Here is a 17,762-nt window from a genome sequence, read left to right on the forward strand (position 1 = left end):
TCACCGAGAGACTCCCCAAGTGCACGTGTTGTCTCAATCAGCTGTACACACTGTGTGGATGAAGTGGTAATCCCACCCATATGAAATGTTGACACGTGGGGTGTTAAGTGTTGCAGGAAGGAACAATGTGTGGCGGGTAAGAATGACAACGCTGGTCAGGACTTGCATTTGAGTGTGATCACTGACACCTATTGATTTCACACACCCGTACGGAAAAGGGCACTTTTGTTGGAGAAGAATTCTTTGTGGGGCAACTTTTTCCGTGCATTCCTTCTGGAGGAGACGAGTACTGCAAAAACTACTAAAAGCGCTGTGATATGCATGCTGGGCCAAGCATGTGGACTGCTTCTGAATACCATTTGTTGACATTATAATTAGAATTTTATTTTGTTGAAATACATTGAACGATACCTGTGAAACAATACAAGCTGCACATGAGGTAGTTCTTTCAAATAGAATGAAAACTATACAAAATTATATCAATTCCTTTAGTGTTTTATTTTTCACATTTTATAAACAAACAGAACTTGCACAACAAGTTCCACTGCAGACCTGATTTGAGTTATCAACAATAAAGTGTACAGCGACCGAAAATGAAGTCCATCGTTTTCCTACTAGTAGCTTTTCTCTTTTCTCTGCTCATGAGCGCTACCAGCGGGACACTGCCTGGCTCTTTGCTTTGGCTGGCTTTAACTTTAGCCTTAGCTTGATTGCTAGCTGTCAGTCTAGCAGAGCAAAAGGGGACGGTGGCTGACTTTGCGACCTTGGCGGAGGTAGATATGATCAGTGGATAGGATCAGTAATGATCGGCCAATCATTGAGCCCCCAAAATTAAGGAAATTGGTGGCAATCTAATAATCTTATAATTTTGTATTATAATAATAATACAAAAAACAAAACAGCTTTCGCCTTTTTCAGTTTAAAAGGGTGCACGTAATATGACAAAGTGTTAGGGCCACATTGAAAAAAAATTCCAGAATAAAGTTGTATAGTCGTAAATTTACGAGAAAAAAGTACGAAAAAATTACAAGAAAAAAAGTCGGGATATTACCTTTGCCCAAGGCCAAAGGTCACATAAGTCCCCCTTTTCATAGCTGTTGACAGATTAAATAATCTAAAACAGGGTGGCCGAGTGGTTAGCATGTTGGCCACACAGTCAGGGGACCAGGTTCGAATCTCCGTTGGGCATCTCTGGGTGGAGTCTGCATGTTATCACCGTGTGTGTGTGTGTGGGGGGGGAGGGGTTTCCAAATACATGCATGCATCTAAATTGTCCACAGGTATGAATGTGAGTGTGAATGGTTGTTTGTCTATATGTGACCTGCCATTGGCTGGGTGTACCCCGCCTCTTGCCCGAAGTCAGCTGGGATAGGCTCCAGCATGCCCCCGCGACCCTAGTGAGGATAAGCGGCATAAAAAAAATGGATGGATTTCCACAATTAAGTTGTAAATTTACGACAATAAAGGTGTACATTTTCGAGAAAAAACAAGTATAAGAATAAAGTTGTACATTTGCAAGGAAAAAAACATAACTTTATGTGACAGGCATTGCCTGAGACAGCTATGAAAAGGGGGGACTTATGTGACCTTTGGCTCTGGGCTTGTGGAGGGGGCTGGATAAGCACGGCGGAAGTGAGAAAGGCTAAACATGTGTTTGTGCTCCACTGCTGTGTTTTGCTGCCCCCTTATAAATAAAAGCAAGTGGAAAGTTTCCTTCCTTCCTGAAGATCTATGCTCTATTTTCCCTCTGACACGTGATATTCCCACTTTATTCACGTAAATTTACGACTTTATTATCGTAATATTACGTCCTTTTGTCGCATAATTGACAACTTTTTAATTGTAAATTTACGACTTAATTCTCAAAATCTCTGATGATTTTTTTTCAGTGCAGCAATACGCCATCATACACGTACAGTTAAACTTCCCAAACAGGGAAGTCGAAGCGAAGCCTACCCCAGCTGACGGGGCGAGAGGTGGGGTACAAAACAAACAAGGTGCTGCTGAGATTGGAGGAGAACAAAGTAAATTCAATTCAGATATACAAAATCAGTGCAAAACACGGCATGGCTGGAAACCACAAGGGGCAGATGAGGGAAAAAAATGGACCCATCTGATCTAATATAAGTGGATTCTGTGTCTGTCCCTTCCATAACGTCATGAACAAATACGCAGGGCTGGGATTTAGCTTAGATCCTCACACCATCCCCGTGTACAACACAGGGTGAGCTACCTCTGAGGTGATCATTTCTGAAAAAAGAAACAGTTTGTCCCAAATTGAGGGAATTAGGACTATGTATGTATCCTAATGCGATGGGAAACTGCTTGCTTATATAGAGTCATTTCAGAGTTAAGTTTTTGTCATTCGGAAAATCACAAATCTGCCACAAAACGTATTTTATTCAACAAAAGAGCTGTATCAAAAATCGAGCATATTCAAGATAACGCTCAGTCAGAGAGGTATTCATGTCTTTCTATACTAACAGAAATAGACATTTCAGCCTCTGCTTTATATGTGAATACATAACAATTGCAGGATTGATATGTACCTTTCTTTTAACAGAGGGTGACAGAATGGCAACAAAAATCTGACTGTGTAAAGTGCGGTAAATATTTGATCCCCCCCACCAAACAGCAAACATTCTGACCACCGCAGGCCGTCAGTGGGCTCATGAGGCACACAAATTAGTGCTGTCCCTTGAGGAAAGTACAGCAATCCCACGTTTATCGCGCTTCATTGGTTCTAGACTGTGATGACTGTGATGAGTGAATGTCCGAAGTAGGATTCCTTATTTATAAATAGAATATTTTCATCGTTTAGAGCATAGAAGACCTGTTAACGACCTTCTAAATGTTTTTTTACATTATTAGAGCCTCTATAATAAATTTAATAATAATAAATTAACAGTGCTAAATTTAAGACACAATAAATAATACTCGTGCATGTGTGTGTTGCTATAAATGTTTTCCCTAGAGGAGCCGAGTGTCGGGTAAACAGGAAGTGATATCGGAGGTTCAGAGTTGGGTTTCAGCTTGACGTAGGCTCCTGCAGTAACAGTAGCCCGTGTTTTCATTAGAGGTTCCTATGCCTGTTGTGAGATAATTCATACTCGCATTACAAGCCAACATTTCAGTAATAGTGACCATTGTAGAACACTACATATCATTCACAGCATCTTTGAATGTGTCTTCTGAATGCCTTACATTTGTATTGCAGTTAATTTAACCATTTTTATACTTGAAAATGCTTAATTTAGGTAAGAAATACATAAAATTTGCTTGAATATGCATATTTTTTTACTCACAGGCCTTATTAAACCACAAAACAGCATGATTTAGCAATGAATATATTTAGAAGAGTTAAGACTTGAAATTCCAACCGCAAAGTGGCGAGGGACGACTTTACTCATAAGCTCAACATACTGTATATGTATAAACGACACCTGTCGCGGAAACAGTTTGCTCCTCTTCGCCATCATGTGCAAGACCAAAGAGCTGTCATAGGACCTCAGGGACAAGATTGGAGACATGCACCAGACTGCATTGGGCTACAAGACCATCAGTAAGATGCACGGTGAGAAGGAGACCAATAATGACGCAACCACTGATGTGGAAATGGAAGAAATACGACAGTCACTCGTCCTTGCTCTGGATCTCCAAGCAACATTTCCGCTGGTGGGGCATAATCAAGGAGGATAACCGAACATTGGTCGTGAAACACATGGCCAAGACAACAAAGGAGTGTCTCAAGAAGCAGCATATTCAAACCCTGGCGTGGCCTAACCGGTCTCTGGACTTTAATACTACTGAAGATTTGTGCAAGGAGCAGAAGCATCCAGTTACCAAGCGACAGCCTCAAAATCTTCAAGGTTCGAAATCCCTCCTGAGATGTGTGCAACCCAGGTGAACAACTACAAGAAACGCCTTTGTTAAATGAATACCTCTCTCAGTGTCAATCCAAACTAAGCATTGTCTTTTTTTCTTTTTTGTACATCTCTTATTTTGGATCTCTGTCGCTTGTACAAGTCTAATATTCAGTCGAAGCTCAGCTGCACCACAAATTGTTCCTCCAGCATGACAAATAAATCAAACGGAAAAAAACCCAGCACAATTTCCACATTTTTATGATGTATCTTGGTTTCATATGAGTTTATTTCTTGTAGTTTGGAGGAAGGTCCACATAAAGGTCTTTGTTTTCACGTTACATAGCCGTTATCTCAGCCGTACCATATTTTTCTAATAAACTAAACAATCAAATCAATAGATGGCTAATCCCAGTGTGGAAGGAATGCGCTGGAGAGAAAAGAAAACACGGCTGCTATCTATAGACTAATAGAATTGTGGCTTTTCAGGCATCAAGGGACCTGTCGGCTTCATATATTAAGGGGTGGGTGGGTGAGGGTGATAGGTGTGTCTGAGCGGGAGATAATAAAATCCACCCTGGTAAATCTGCCGTGACCTTTATTTCAGTCACTACCTTGAATCCATATCATTATCTCTTGCTTCAGCATGCGCCGTGCACTTTTCCACAAATTTAAAGCCAACGCACGCCTTGCGGCGTAGCTATCAGGTGGTCGTTCGCACTTTCAGTAAAAATAGCATCAATAATGGACAGGTAACACCTCGTTTCGTCCCATCTGCTGCTTGACAAACATTGATTTAGCTCAACCAGTATATATTCATGCCAGATGAGCACCGCAGCGTTTAGAACCACTTCCATATGCTCCGTTGAATCTGTACCAAGCGTACTTAACAAGCTCCTTCTGTTACTCATGCGTGTACAGTGGCAACTAGTCCAATAGGAAATAGCTTTATCTTGTTATGAGTCATATTTTTTTTTAAACTAATGTTAAGCCAATAGCCTACAATTGAAAACCTTCCTTTCATAGTTTGTAACAAACTCAAACTGTTTGAAAGAAAAACATCACTGTACAACAAATTGTAAAGATCATATTTATTTGAAGGTTACTGCTTAATGAGCCTCCATGTGCTTGGAGACCGCTTGGAGAAGGGGAGGAAGTAGAAACATTTAGGATTGTGGCCTTTTCTGGATTACATTGGTTGTGCTGTTGCCAAGACAACAGCAATTAGAAAAGACCAGGCAACCATAGCAACCAAGGTGAAAGCGAAAGCTATGGGTTTACCTGTTTCTTAAGAGGACGACTGGTACAATGGATTTGGATTTGAATTAGGACGCTTCTGCCGTGTGATATTCGATTCCGTTGCAGTTAAGACAAAAACAGCATTATGGCTTTGAATTACTCGTGCAAATTTAGTCGAAGATGCGCGTTAGTCGCTTGTGTGAACACGGCCCAAACGGCAACACTGCAACAAAGAAACATTCACGTTTTCTCCTGCAATCTTTCGGCACAGACTAAACAATGCGTCCTCAATCTGGGCCTGCTGTGTGCACTTCCTGTAATTAGATGATTATCACAGCACGCTGTCACACATCAGCTTACACAAACACATTACAATGACAATGACATAACATCGTCCCCTTAATCACAGTAAATCATTTCTTGTGTTTCACATCTTTAGCAGGAAACCACAACATAAAGCCAGTGGCTATCAAAGCTCACAAAGCCTGCTGCTTTCCTCTCGTACAACCAGTTTTGACATTTTCTTCATCTGCTTTCATCTGTGAATGCCTTATTTGCTTTTAGCCTTAAAGCACAGTGGGGCAGTCTCTCGGGCTCACACACACACACACACACACACACGCACACACAGGTTCATCATGGTTTGTAACCAGAGGCTAGAAGTACACTTAATCCCTCAGCACCTGCTCCTCATACCAGCATGACCCCTTGCAGCTGTTGGACGTGTGCCTTCATGTCTGTTTATGACACATGCGTTATGTATTAGCAACCTTGCTCAGATCTGCCCGATTGTCAGAGGTTAAGGGGGGCGGGGGGGTGTACAAGATAATTTGCATGTGTGTGACTGTTAAATGCTTATCATTCAGAGCATTTGCCTAATGGCTGCCTGACCGCCATATATACAAAAGTCTTGTGCCACATTATATTCTGTATATACTATCAGCTATTCACTCCACCAAGGCTGAACTGTAGAAAACACACTGGTACCAGAGACGTCACTACGTTTTAAGGACACGGGAGTTTTAGCCCTCAGGAGATGCACAGGATATGAGCGAACGTATGACCGCAAACACAACACGCAGCGATTTTCAGTGATGTAGGACTTCTCTAAATGAATAAGTGGAATGTAGTGGAGATGCCGCACAAAACAGGCTCTCTCTACCTTACACTATGAAATGAAGGGAGTTGTGATCATATTTAAGTGAATAACGACAAGTTATATGATTAGTTATTATTATCCATCCATCCATTTTCTATGCCGCTTTTCCTCATTAGGGTTGCGGGGGTATGCTGGAGTCTATCCCAGCTGACTTCGGGCGACAGGCGGAGTACACCCTGGACTGGTCGCCAGCAAATCGCAGTATTTATTATTATTATTATTATTATTTAAGTTTCCTGACCTGTCTTTTGAATTTGTCGGTACTTTTTTTTGTTCAAAAATTAAAATCAAACAAAACTAGGAGAGCTCATGAATATTTAAGTGAAGCTTCAGCCCTTTAAAATAGGCCTAATGATGCCACTGATGCATACCAAAACATCTACACATTGTTGGCCAGAATAAGGAGTCATATGGGCAACAAACACACAAGCAAACAACCACACTGTACTGGAGAGATTAGTCCAAAGGTCAGTAGTTCAAACTGGGGGTTGGGGGTAGGGGACCTAGCAGACCGCACACTACATATGGAAAAAGTGATAATTTTATTATCATAAAATATATACAATCAATAATACATAAAAACATAAGTAAAAATGACAAATTATTCATTTTAAAATGTCTTTTCTCCCACGTTTGGATGCACGATCCTGATAACTACTGCTCAGAAGCACTTTCTGCATACGGCATGTCCATCAGCACTTACTCTCGCCTCTCCTCTTTGTTGTATGGCAAAAGAGGCAGCAAAGTGGTGCAGACCACCAAGAAAAAGCACAATTACCATTTTAACTCTGAGGGGGAGCAGAGGTGAAGCGAATGCTGAAGTAAGAGTACTCCTAATTTGGTTTGTGTGTCGTGAAAAGCGATGGTCTAAGTCTCCAGTCCTCACGCACACACGTGCCTCATGTGGAAGTTGACTACATACTCAGCATTTGTGCGCTGGACAGAAATGGCGAAGGGCTCAAAGGGATGGAAGGTGAAGGCGACGAGGCGCCTTACAGCATGGTTTACCGGTCGACCCAACAGGCCCGCCTGGATCTTAAACTTCAGCAGGCCGGAGTCACGTGCATAAAACCTGGCATGTGTGTTAAAGAGAACTCAGTGATACATTTGTCGAGATTTTCCAGCAACATTTCTTATCAAACAGTTCCGCCTTGACAGTATATTACCAGTATTCCACCTTGATACTGTATTAGAAACCTGAGTCACCCAGATGTGGTCTTTACCGAATTGGATGGTCGCCGCAGGTCTTGGGTCTCTCCATCACAGACACCCACTTGTCATCATAGCTGAAGAGGGACAGGTCCAGGTAAGGGCTGCTGCTGTAGGACTGCGCACTGATGGGTAGCTGACCCAGAAGCCGGCGCACCGCCTCTGTATGGCCCCCATATTTGGCATTCACGATTGTGTCCTTGAATCTAAGACACACACCAGCACAGAGAGACTCAAGTCACTACTCTCAGCAAGTGTGGCAACGGAGGCCTTTTTTTGAATATCCACTGGTTATGCCTCCTATGCTATACTATACTGATCTATTGCAACATATAAGTCTGGACCAAAAACACCTTCTGGCATAAATTAAGTTTTATTTGAAATTTGTGAACAAGGTGTGTGTTCTATGCATGCAAATAATCTGCTGCTATTCACGTCTTAAGGATTTTTTGGGGGACGAGTTGGATTTAATGGTGGCTTCTTCCAGAAAAGCTGGGTGTAAGCTAAAACGTAAGCAAATGCCTTTAAAGTCATGCAGAGAGGAACCAAAATGTGAGGGGGAAGCATGGCACAGGTGGTAGAGTGGTCCATCGGGTTCGATCCTCTGTCATCCCGTGATCGTGTTGAAGTGTCCTTGGGCAGGATATTTATACCGAGCCCCCGGTTGCTCCTGATGCTGCGTCATCAGTAGGTAAATGTGCTAACAGTGTTGGGTGCCTTGGAGGTGGAAAAGCGCCTATACAAGTGGAAGACCATTTGCCATTTCTCAAAACCTCTGTCTCAGTTCAAACCTCTGTCACGCATGACACCTTTCACATCCCACCAATCTAAAATCCAATTCTAAGCGCTTCTTGCTTAAAGTACCCATTAGCCTCTCCTCGAACCTTCTGTCAGTGCCTTCCTCTTCACATCCATTGAGAAGAAGTGCCAAATTCAGTAACTGTCTCAAAGACTACCTATCCTGATTGTTCTCCAACTCACTTACTCGAGCACTTGTATACACTTTAGTTTTTCAGAGATGTACCTTTGTAGCACACAAACAGAAATACACTGTATGGTTTGAGTTCCGCATTCTTCATTGTACCTTCTTTGGACCTGCCGAGCGTAGTTATTGGAGGAGGCTGAGCAGGGAAACTGGACAGCCTGGCTGTGCAGCGTGGCATTTCTGAACAGGTCGCAGAAATTCTCAAACAGCTCCAGCAGCTGATCGGAGGTGTTCTCAAAGACGGCCAGCACCTCTGTAGACACCATGTTGTAAACAACAAAGAAGGACGGCTGCCAATGGAAAGGGAGGGATAAAGGAAAAAAAGCAAACAATGTGATTATCAGGAGTGAAAAAGGAAGGCTGAGACACTGATGCATCGTGAACATTCTCATGTAACGTTTGTGGATAAAGTAGAAAGTTCCTACAAACACAGTGTAATAATAAGATTGTAATCACAACATTATTCTGTTGCTGTTGCTGTTCAGTCACAGGACTGAACAGAGTCTGTAGAAGAGTCCTTGGAGACGGGAAAAAGGAATCCTTTTCATGCAGCACAGACAACAAAAGACATGAGGCAATAAAAAAAAGCAACAACGAGCGCTGTGTGCGTGCGCATGTGTGTGTACCTGTGAGGGGTCGGTGACCCTGAGTGTAACCACGTCTTCACTTGTGTATTTAATGAAGAGGTGATCCTCATCCAGCAACTGCATCTTCCACATCCTCAGTCGCCTCAGCTGATCGAAAAACTGAAAAAATCTAACAGGAATATTTTAAAATAAAGGCTAAAAGTTAGAGAGCAACACATAAATACTGTAGACGCCAGGAGCACATTACAGTCTAGCTACGGTACTTTGAGAAGGTAATGTGCCGTATGTGGCACAAGGGGAAATATTTCAATCGTGCGGTTGGCAGGGAGATGTAATGTCATTGATGACTTTATCAAGCAATATTAACGTGAATGGAAAAAAAAGAAAAAAACCCACTGATGGCAATTTCTCATGTGCATTAAACTGATATTCTGGTCGCTGCTTGATGAGAACTGCTGCACACAACTGTGTTTTCACACGTACAGGTGGTCCTTGTGTTACGAGACACTCCCATAAATCAATACTGTATAAAAATAAAACAGAACTAGTTGCATGCGTGTGGCGGAAGAATACATAGGCGAGAGTACACAGTCGCACATTGAGGCACTGAGGAAGGACGATGTCACTTTCATTTTTTGTTCACTTGTTAACTTTAACCCTCATCTTCCTACCCTTACTTTAGTGTTCCTGGTCAAATTTGACCGCTCTGATTTAACTGCTCTTAAATTAACATAAAAAACATTCATCACCACCCATTTTTTTTAAATTTACCATTCTTTTTAGCTTTGAACAATCTCTCAGAGTAGAGGTGAGGTTAACATGTAGAACTGAAGTGAAAATGTATTCCAAAATGAACATGTAATGTAAAAACTAAATGAAACTCCTCAACATGAAGTTGTGTGTATCTCTTATCAAATCAAATAATTCTTGAAAAGAACATTAAACTGTTGTAAGGATATAGTTTCCCGGAATATAGGCCTGCCAGACTCTGCATCCCACAGACTTTATGTAGCATTGTTTGAGCGATATAGTCCTGCTAGAATCAACACGCCCTCGTAGACTTGGAGGTCTACCAGGTCTAATTCTCTCCAGGTGTCCCCAAACACATTCCTCCCCGAGACGTTAGTCATCTCCAGAATAATTCCCTCAAAGCAACAAGCATTGGTAAGTGGACTTGATGTCATCCACATGAGATATTGCATGCCGTGTTGGTGTCATCTTGATGTTTTGCACTCTCGCTTCTACCTCCTCTGTCCTGGGAGGATGAAGACCAGAGCAAGTCTCTACTCTTTTACTGGAATGTCTCCTCAGGTGCCTCTTCCTCTCCATCTGTTAACTGATAAGTCTTCTCAAAGTCTGGAACAAAAGCTGAGATGTTGTCCTCTATCTCGAGTTCAACTTCAGTGGCCTCTTCATCCTGTTCTAAAATCTGGTCCACAGCCTCTCTGACAGATAACCCCCTGGTGAGTCACCTACTCATTGTGCTCAAAGTAAAAGGAGTGCAAGGCAAACATAAAGCTATATTTTGGTGGTCTGTGTGAAGATATGATATATTGATTGGTCTGGAAGGTGTGGTACACTTGGGTAGGGGTGGGAAGGGTGCGGGGGGGGCCACAGGCACAAAAGTATGGGAAAGATATGGGCATACAAACACCTGTCCAGTTTGTGTGAAGATGTGATACATTGTTTCATTATGAAGGTAGTTCACATGGGCGGATCAGCACATAAGCGAGGGGAAGAGGTGGACGCACAAAAGACATCGCTCAGTCTGAAATGTGTTGTTTGTTTATGTGTGCCGGGGTTGTGTGTGTGGGGATGTTTTGTCATCTGAATGAGTAAAATCTGGATACCTATTCATTTCCTATGGCGCTCACTTTTGAACGGGAACACCGCAGGTGTAACAATGCAAGTGGTCATCATCGCTTTTACTGTATATGTTCAAGTGCACACTGCGGAGGATACCATAAGGCCTTGAGCCAATCAGATGTAAAACACAATATCTATGAGTGTTTTTAGTTCTGACTGCAGTGTGACAAAGAAAATGAAGTGGAATTAGATCGTAAAATGTCCAGAAAGTGAAGAAATGCTGACCAACATTGGCCGCATGCTTGATCTAAGCTGTTCGTCACTACCATCATCAAGGATAAAGATGGTATTCTTGCCCATGTGAAAGGATCTGCTTCTATGAAACGGACAATAACTAATCAGCGTAATGTTGTAATTACGGAGACTTCTGTGTGTGTGTGTGTGTGTGTGAGTGTGTGTGTGTGTGTATATATATATATATATATATATATATATATATATATATATATATATATATATATATATATCACACACTGTATATATGACATTATATTGAACCCTATGGATATATATGTATGTATATTTATTATTCATTAGTAAGTAATTATTTATTATATTCATATAGGATAAATCCTTTAAGTCAGATCATTTGAAAAGTGGAACGAGTAAGTGCACTGACAATAAATCTCCATAATGGTGTGGAAAAGCCAACAGTCATATACCTCCTCTTGGCAGTAGCACTGCCATCCTGCTCAGCCCTCCTCCAAAGGTAGACCAGTAGTCTGTGCTTAAGAGAGTTGATGGTTTTTTCTGTGTAGAGGCGTGGGAAGCCCAGCTGGCTTTCAGCCTGGGCCTCTGTGTAAACGGCCGAAAGAGTCAGGAGGTCATCCTCATAACAGAAGCGCCCTATGGTCCGTACATCCAGAAATGTTCCATCTGCAGTTACCTGTGAAGGAGAGGGAAAATAAAAACAAATATTATTGAGGATTGAGTTCCTAATTGTACCTGTTACTGGTAATGCTCAGGAGGGCAGTATTTTGCCAAGTGCGTAATGGCACCAAAAGGGAGAAGAAATCAAATCAGATCACCTGAAAGACATGTATGGTTTGCTGCTGGACTGACAACACAGCTAGGATGTTTCTGTAGAGGTAGAGCCCCTGGTTGTGGGACAAGATGATCTTGTCACATTTGAAGGACCTGGTGTCACACAGCCTGCCAGTGTGGAGGTCAATAATGTGGAGGGAGTAGTCCTCTAAAGGAGACCGAGGATTTGGAGTCACTGACTCATTGTTGCGATACACCTATTTGGACAACAACATGTATGAATTTCATTTGGTTTTGGAACTTCTGCTGCACTTTTGTGTGTTTGATGAAACCTCAAAGAAGTATGGAGGCGGCTCCTCAGGCACGTACACAGCTGAGCCAACGATGACATAGCGGCAGTCGTCGGTAAAGAGGCTACACTCCCGGTTGAGGTGTTCTCCATTGGATGCCACATTAGTGACGTGGAGCAAGGAAAAAAAACGTTCAAACAGGCGACCTCGAATGTTGAGGGAGCGCTGGTCATTGGCTGTTAGAAGGGTCTCACCCTCTTGGCCCCTTAGCAGGTCCTGAGCTGCTTGGCATCCTTGGTATTCATAAATCTGTGTTAAAAGGTTTAAAAGTTTTGGGTGACAAAACCGTTCATCTGTGAAAGTAGGGTAACATTAATAGCATATCAATAAAGTTGTTTTGAACACCAAATAATACTTTGTCGGTGTGGATCTCAAAATGAAGTGTGGTCAGGCACTGCACATGATCTTGTACAAATACTAACAATAAGCGGCGGAAATTTGTTTTCTTCGTAGGGTGGCCGGGCTCTCCCTTAGAGATAAGGTGAGAAGCACTGTCATCCGGGAGAACCTCAGAGTAGAACGGCTGCTCCTTCACATTGAGAGGAGCTAGATGACGAGGCTTGAACATCTGGTCAGGATGACTCCCGGACGCCTCCCTGGGGAGGTGTTCAGGGCACATCCGACCGGTAGAAGGCCTCGGGGAAGACCCAGGACACGTTGGAGAGACCATGTCTCTCAACTGGCCTGGGAAGGCCTCGGGATCCGCAGGGAGGAGCTGGACAAAGTGGCCGGGCAGAGGCAAGAGGCTGCTTAGGCTGCTGTCCCCGCGACCCATCCTCGGATAAGCGGTAGAAGATGGATAATTGTTTAATATCCAAAATTTCATGACAATCTCATTGTTATGACAGTAACACACCCTTGACTAGGTTAACTCTAATACATTAAAAGGTCTTTTTGTCAGCCTAGTATATATCTAATGTATTAACATACTAAATACAACAGTACAAATAATAATCTAAATATGCATACCTTCTGGAAATTGCAGTATAAAGGCGGGACTTACACTATGGTGTTGTCTCATTTTACCTCTAGAGATGTCTGGTCAGACGAGAAGGCAATGAAGCAACGGCCATCAGGTGAGAACTTCCTCAGGAAGCAGGGAGGCTTCTCCACGTTGACCACAGTAAAGTTGGGGAACAGGTTCTGGTGGAAACAGCGTACTCTGTACCAGTGAGCTCCTGGACGGCCTGAACAGATCCTTCGTGTCTCAAGACGATGCACCACATTCTGATTCTGGATCCGTCGGGGCTTCAGTGTGGGTGTGTCCTCGTCCATCATTGCGAGTGTTGACTCAAAGTTCTGCTTATTCGGTAGTTTTTAGGGACAGCCTGGGAGGCTGAATGGCTACATCACTGCCCAGCTACCTGTGTGTTTAAGAAAAACAGCAATGGAGAATTTGAATACACCCTACTGCAATACTTACTTAAACCAGGGGTAGGCAACCCGGGGAGCAGTATGCGGCACTTCAGCCTCCTTGGCTACATTCACACTGCAGGGTATCATGCCCAATTCAGATTTTTTGTTAAAATCTTATTTTTTACGTAGTCCTTCATATTACCAAAAAATGTGACTTGTCCATGTGAACGCAAAGCGTCCGGGAAGTGACGTGCATGCGCAAAAGAATGACGACACACGCATTTCCGCGTGTTTACGGAAGTAAAGATTACGACAGCGTGTGCTCTCCTCAGCACATTTGTGGCAATTTCAAGGATGTTGTGCAACAAATGATCCCGCACAGCAGATTAAGAAGGAAGAGGGCAAGAATTATGGCTATGGCACTTTGTGGAGAACTTGCTGTGACAGTTTGAGTAATTTAGAAGTTAATGTAGGGATAACTTAGGTATAAGATCCGACTTACACCAAAACTCAACTTACATCACAGTCTCAGAACGGAACTTGTTCTTAACCCAAGGACCACCAGTACAAACCCTATGGTTTCATGTAAGAACATATGCTCAATGCAAGTTAAAAATACACCTAAAAAATCTTAATTGCATGTTCAGTGCTGAAAAAAAAAGAAAAAAGTGCAATGCAAAGCCAGCCGTTCAGCCTGAGGCTCCACACAAGACAACTGTGACAAAACAAATTAACTTTCACATAACAACTATCGTTCCATAAATGAATAACCAGTATGCCAACATGTGAAAGCAACATAGTGACAATCCATCAGCTAAAAAAAAACTCACTCAAGATGTAGAAATTGTGTTGCAGAGTTATTGTGGGATATGGAGAGCGGACTGGATTAAAAAAAGATCTTCCTACTCCTTTTCAGACACGGTGAATTGTGAAACTGTAAATATGAGATGTACTCCAGTGTCACCTTGTATGCATATTCGAAATAAACTAAACTTTGCCTGTCTGGAGAACCTCAGCCACTTGTCACCAGTCTGAGCTTAATGTAGACAAGCCTATGTGGTATTGCAATATTTATGATAAACTTTGCTCTTTGCATGTTTCAGCAACTAGTTGGGGCCTGCATTAATGACATTCTCTGTTGGTTGCAGCAGTAGTGAAACCCTTTTTTCCACTGTTGCTTCGATGACATAACCGCATTTAAACGAATGCTATATCAATCTGCTCTAATCTGATTGAATAACAGTACAACTACGTACTTATGATGCCGAGGCAATTCTTGCAGAGGCCACACAGATTCCTGCAAAGCGTCAATTTCCCCAACTTTAAGTGGCAACAAAAATAGCAGTTTAAAAAAAAAAAAAAAAAAAAGGAAAATGGTGGTGGTCTACGACGGATGTGTCCAAACTTTATCTACTGAGGGCCACATTCTGAAAAATCAAAAGACACCTGGGCCATTTTGATATTTTTACATGTTTTCATTATAGATTTAAACTTTTTCTCTTTAAATACAAAAATTGCACTTTGGTCACCACTGTCCTAGAATGAGTCCGACAATCCAAACCATGGTCAGCACTGATTTAAATATCAGTTTATTTCAGTTTACTCTGCAAGTTTACTCTTTGTCATTACAGCCTGCATCTCAGCTTTGTGTTACCGACGACAAAGCGTACAACTATCATTTTTTTTTAAAGTGTACCACAGGCCAACTTTTAGGATGAGTTCACACTTGTTGTCGGGCACTCTGGTCCGGACCAAGCAAAAAGATTCTTGGTCGTCACGTTAGTGCAGTCTGGTTTGCGTTCACACTTGTATTTTTGTGAGCAGATCAAACAATGCTCTCAGTTAAGCAAAGGCATAAAGTTGCGCGTCACTTGGACGGCATATGTAACGTGTATATTGTCCGATAACCTCATGCACCCAAAACAGCATGACGTGTTCCGGGTCGCATACACTTACAGGCCTTTCCTTTCTATGGTTAATTTGTTTACTATTTGAGACATAACGATGATGATATAAATTATATAAGAGACGTCAAAAAGGTTCCCAGAGATGTGCTGCAAGGAGATGGCGTTTCTGACTATTGCAGCGAACAGTAATGAGCAGCATATTTAGCATATTTTTGGATGATTTTCACTCAGCTTACTGTTGGGTATTGTTATGCATCACCTATCTGGTGTTTTAGTCCGTTGGTGCGGTTCGCATTCACACTTGCCTCACAATAACTAGAGTCTGCTTGCAGGCAGGCTGAAACCTTCTCAGGCGGTCTCGACCACCTTGTTTGGTCCGGTCCTTTTGGTCTTGGACTGTGTTCACACTTCACCAAACAAACCAAACAAACCATGCAAGCAGAACCAATGGACTAGAGTCTGTTTTAACCGGCCCAAAAATGACAAATGTAAACGCACATTAATGGCTCTATATGCAATCAAATTAATCAACCATCCATTTTGGCTTTGCTGTTATTTTGAACTACTTTGGGTGGGAGCATTGATGGCACGATTGGAAGGAAGTACTGTATGTGAAATTATCCATTTTATTAATTAAAGACATTTTCTTTTAATCCCAGCAAGTCTGACTAAACCTTCCTGTTAAGGTGTGTTAGACACATGGAGGTTAGCAAATTGGCGAAAAACTGCAGTAACGGAACCAAAGTTTTATCAATCTTGGCAGACAGAAGAATGTAAAAGGTGGGGGGGCTTGCTTTGAGCTTTACGATTATTTCAGACAGTTAAATCATTGTGAATTTCCATTTCTGCAATCTCATAAAACCAATAATATCAGACTTTCTGGAGGAAGTTGCCATGAGGTGAAATGAAAACCGATGGGAAACTGGCAGTAAAAAATTGACACACTTGTTGGTTCTTTTTTTCATTCATGAAACAGGGCCGAGTGAACACGGATAACATCAGCTGCCGATACATCAAGCTCGTTGGATACGAATGCGCTAAAAAAACAAACAAAACAGCACACTGCGCTGCTCGTACTCACCCTGCTGCTAGCATCTCCCAGCATCTTTCAAGTTCCCAAGGTGTGAGCGGGAGAAGCAAACTTTGGCCGACGAAGTAAATACCTTACACTGTGCCGGGAAAATACGACACTAAAATCTTCCGGGCATTACAAATACGAACCGCTCACTTTTCCTCTCAAACAGCTTGATAAATGTTGAATACATTGTGTGAGGAAAAGGGAAACGCTGTTTGTTTATGAGTGTGCCTGCGGGCGAAAGCAGACGAGGCAAAGGAAGAAGAAGAAAAGAAGACAACAGCGCTGAGTTGGGATTCGTTCTTTTTAGACAGCGCCACCATATTCTCTTCAGGACCAAACAAGCATTGCACCCAGCCACACTATGGGCACATTTTACACCAAATTATGGAATTAAACAAAATATTAAAAATATATTACTATGTATATTGTATATTATTAATAAACATATTGTTGCATCTGTAATGATTACCACTAACCATTATCTCTCTGTGTCACTCTTTAACAACCAAACCAATAATCCCATTATTCTCTTTTATTACATACAATTGTTTGAGGAAAATAAAGTCAATAGTGCAAAATAAGTAATCATAAGCAAAAACTATCACTGGAAAATCCTTGGGCGTTGTGTTCTCACAGCCCTCTTGTTTCCAAATATAAATAAAAATAAATATAACAATAGATTTGAACAGCACAACAGATATTTGTGAATGTAAAAATAGAAGAGAGATGAAAAATATAAATGTCATCACGCTATATTGATCCGATAGCAATCCTACTCTAGTAGCCCGAAATTTAGATCAATCCGCCCACCTGTACTGTTCAGTTAGTAAAGGTTATTACATTGTCTGATGGCAATAGCTTGACCCTGGAATTAGAATTATTTTGATTCCCATTTTTTCCTATGTAAAAAAAAACAACTAAATCCGACGCCAAATAGAATCCTGGCATTCACCCAGCATTCAACCTTAGACTTTCCACTGTACCTCTGATGGGCCAATCTATCTAATATAGATTAGGTGGAGCATTTGTTACTCTATTAAAGGGCATGTATGTAAAAGTTACAATTCCTTTAACTAACTTTAACGGACCTTTGACCTGTACTGTCTATCTACAATCACCTTTGTTGGAATTTTTTCCCACAAACACACTAATTCTTTTCAGAGCAAAAGTGCACCGAAC

General features: G+C 41.9%; 1 protein-coding gene across 2 annotated transcripts; it reads right to left on the reverse strand.

The window, feature by feature from the left end:
- Positions 1–335: 335 nt before the first annotated feature.
- On the reverse strand, positions 336–16,823 carry det1 (DET1 partner of COP1 E3 ubiquitin ligase). Of its 2 annotated transcripts, XM_054777476.1 has the most exons (9): positions 16,587–16,823; positions 13,269–13,606; positions 12,225–12,491; positions 11,937–12,149; positions 11,571–11,794; positions 9,082–9,211; positions 8,555–8,745; positions 7,485–7,676; positions 338–7,333 (listed from the first exon to the last, which is right to left on the reverse strand). In XM_054777476.1, the coding sequence occupies exons 2-9, from the start codon at positions 13,518–13,520 to the stop codon at positions 7,144–7,146; spliced, it is 1,659 nt and encodes a 552-aa protein (XP_054633451.1). In that variant the 5' UTR covers positions 13,521–13,606; positions 16,587–16,823; the 3' UTR covers positions 338–7,143. The 2 variants fall into 2 exon arrangements, with proteins under 2 accessions (XP_054633452.1, XP_054633451.1); XM_054777477.1 differs by lacking the exon at positions 16,587–16,823 and having other exon boundaries at positions 336–7,333; positions 13,246–13,389.
- Between the last annotated feature and the right edge of the window lie 939 nt (positions 16,824–17,762).

The sequence above is a fragment of the Dunckerocampus dactyliophorus genome, chromosome 5, assembly GCF_027744805.1.
Source record: "Dunckerocampus dactyliophorus isolate RoL2022-P2 chromosome 5, RoL_Ddac_1.1, whole genome shotgun sequence".
NCBI classification, from domain to species: domain Eukaryota; kingdom Metazoa; phylum Chordata; class Actinopteri; order Syngnathiformes; family Syngnathidae; genus Dunckerocampus; species Dunckerocampus dactyliophorus.

Coding starts and splice junctions, on each gene's coding strand:
- det1 (XM_054777476.1), bottom strand. CDS start 13,520: ATGATGGACGAGGACACACCCACACTGAAGCCCCGACGGATCCAGAAT. Junction 11,795..11,936: donor AAACCATACATGTCTTTCAG/GTGATCTGATTT, acceptor TCTCCTTCACAG/GTAACTGCAGATGGAACATT. Junction 7,334..7,484: donor TGCGGCGACCATCCAATTCG/GTAAAGACCACA, acceptor CACACATGCCAG/GTTTTATGCACGTGACTCCG.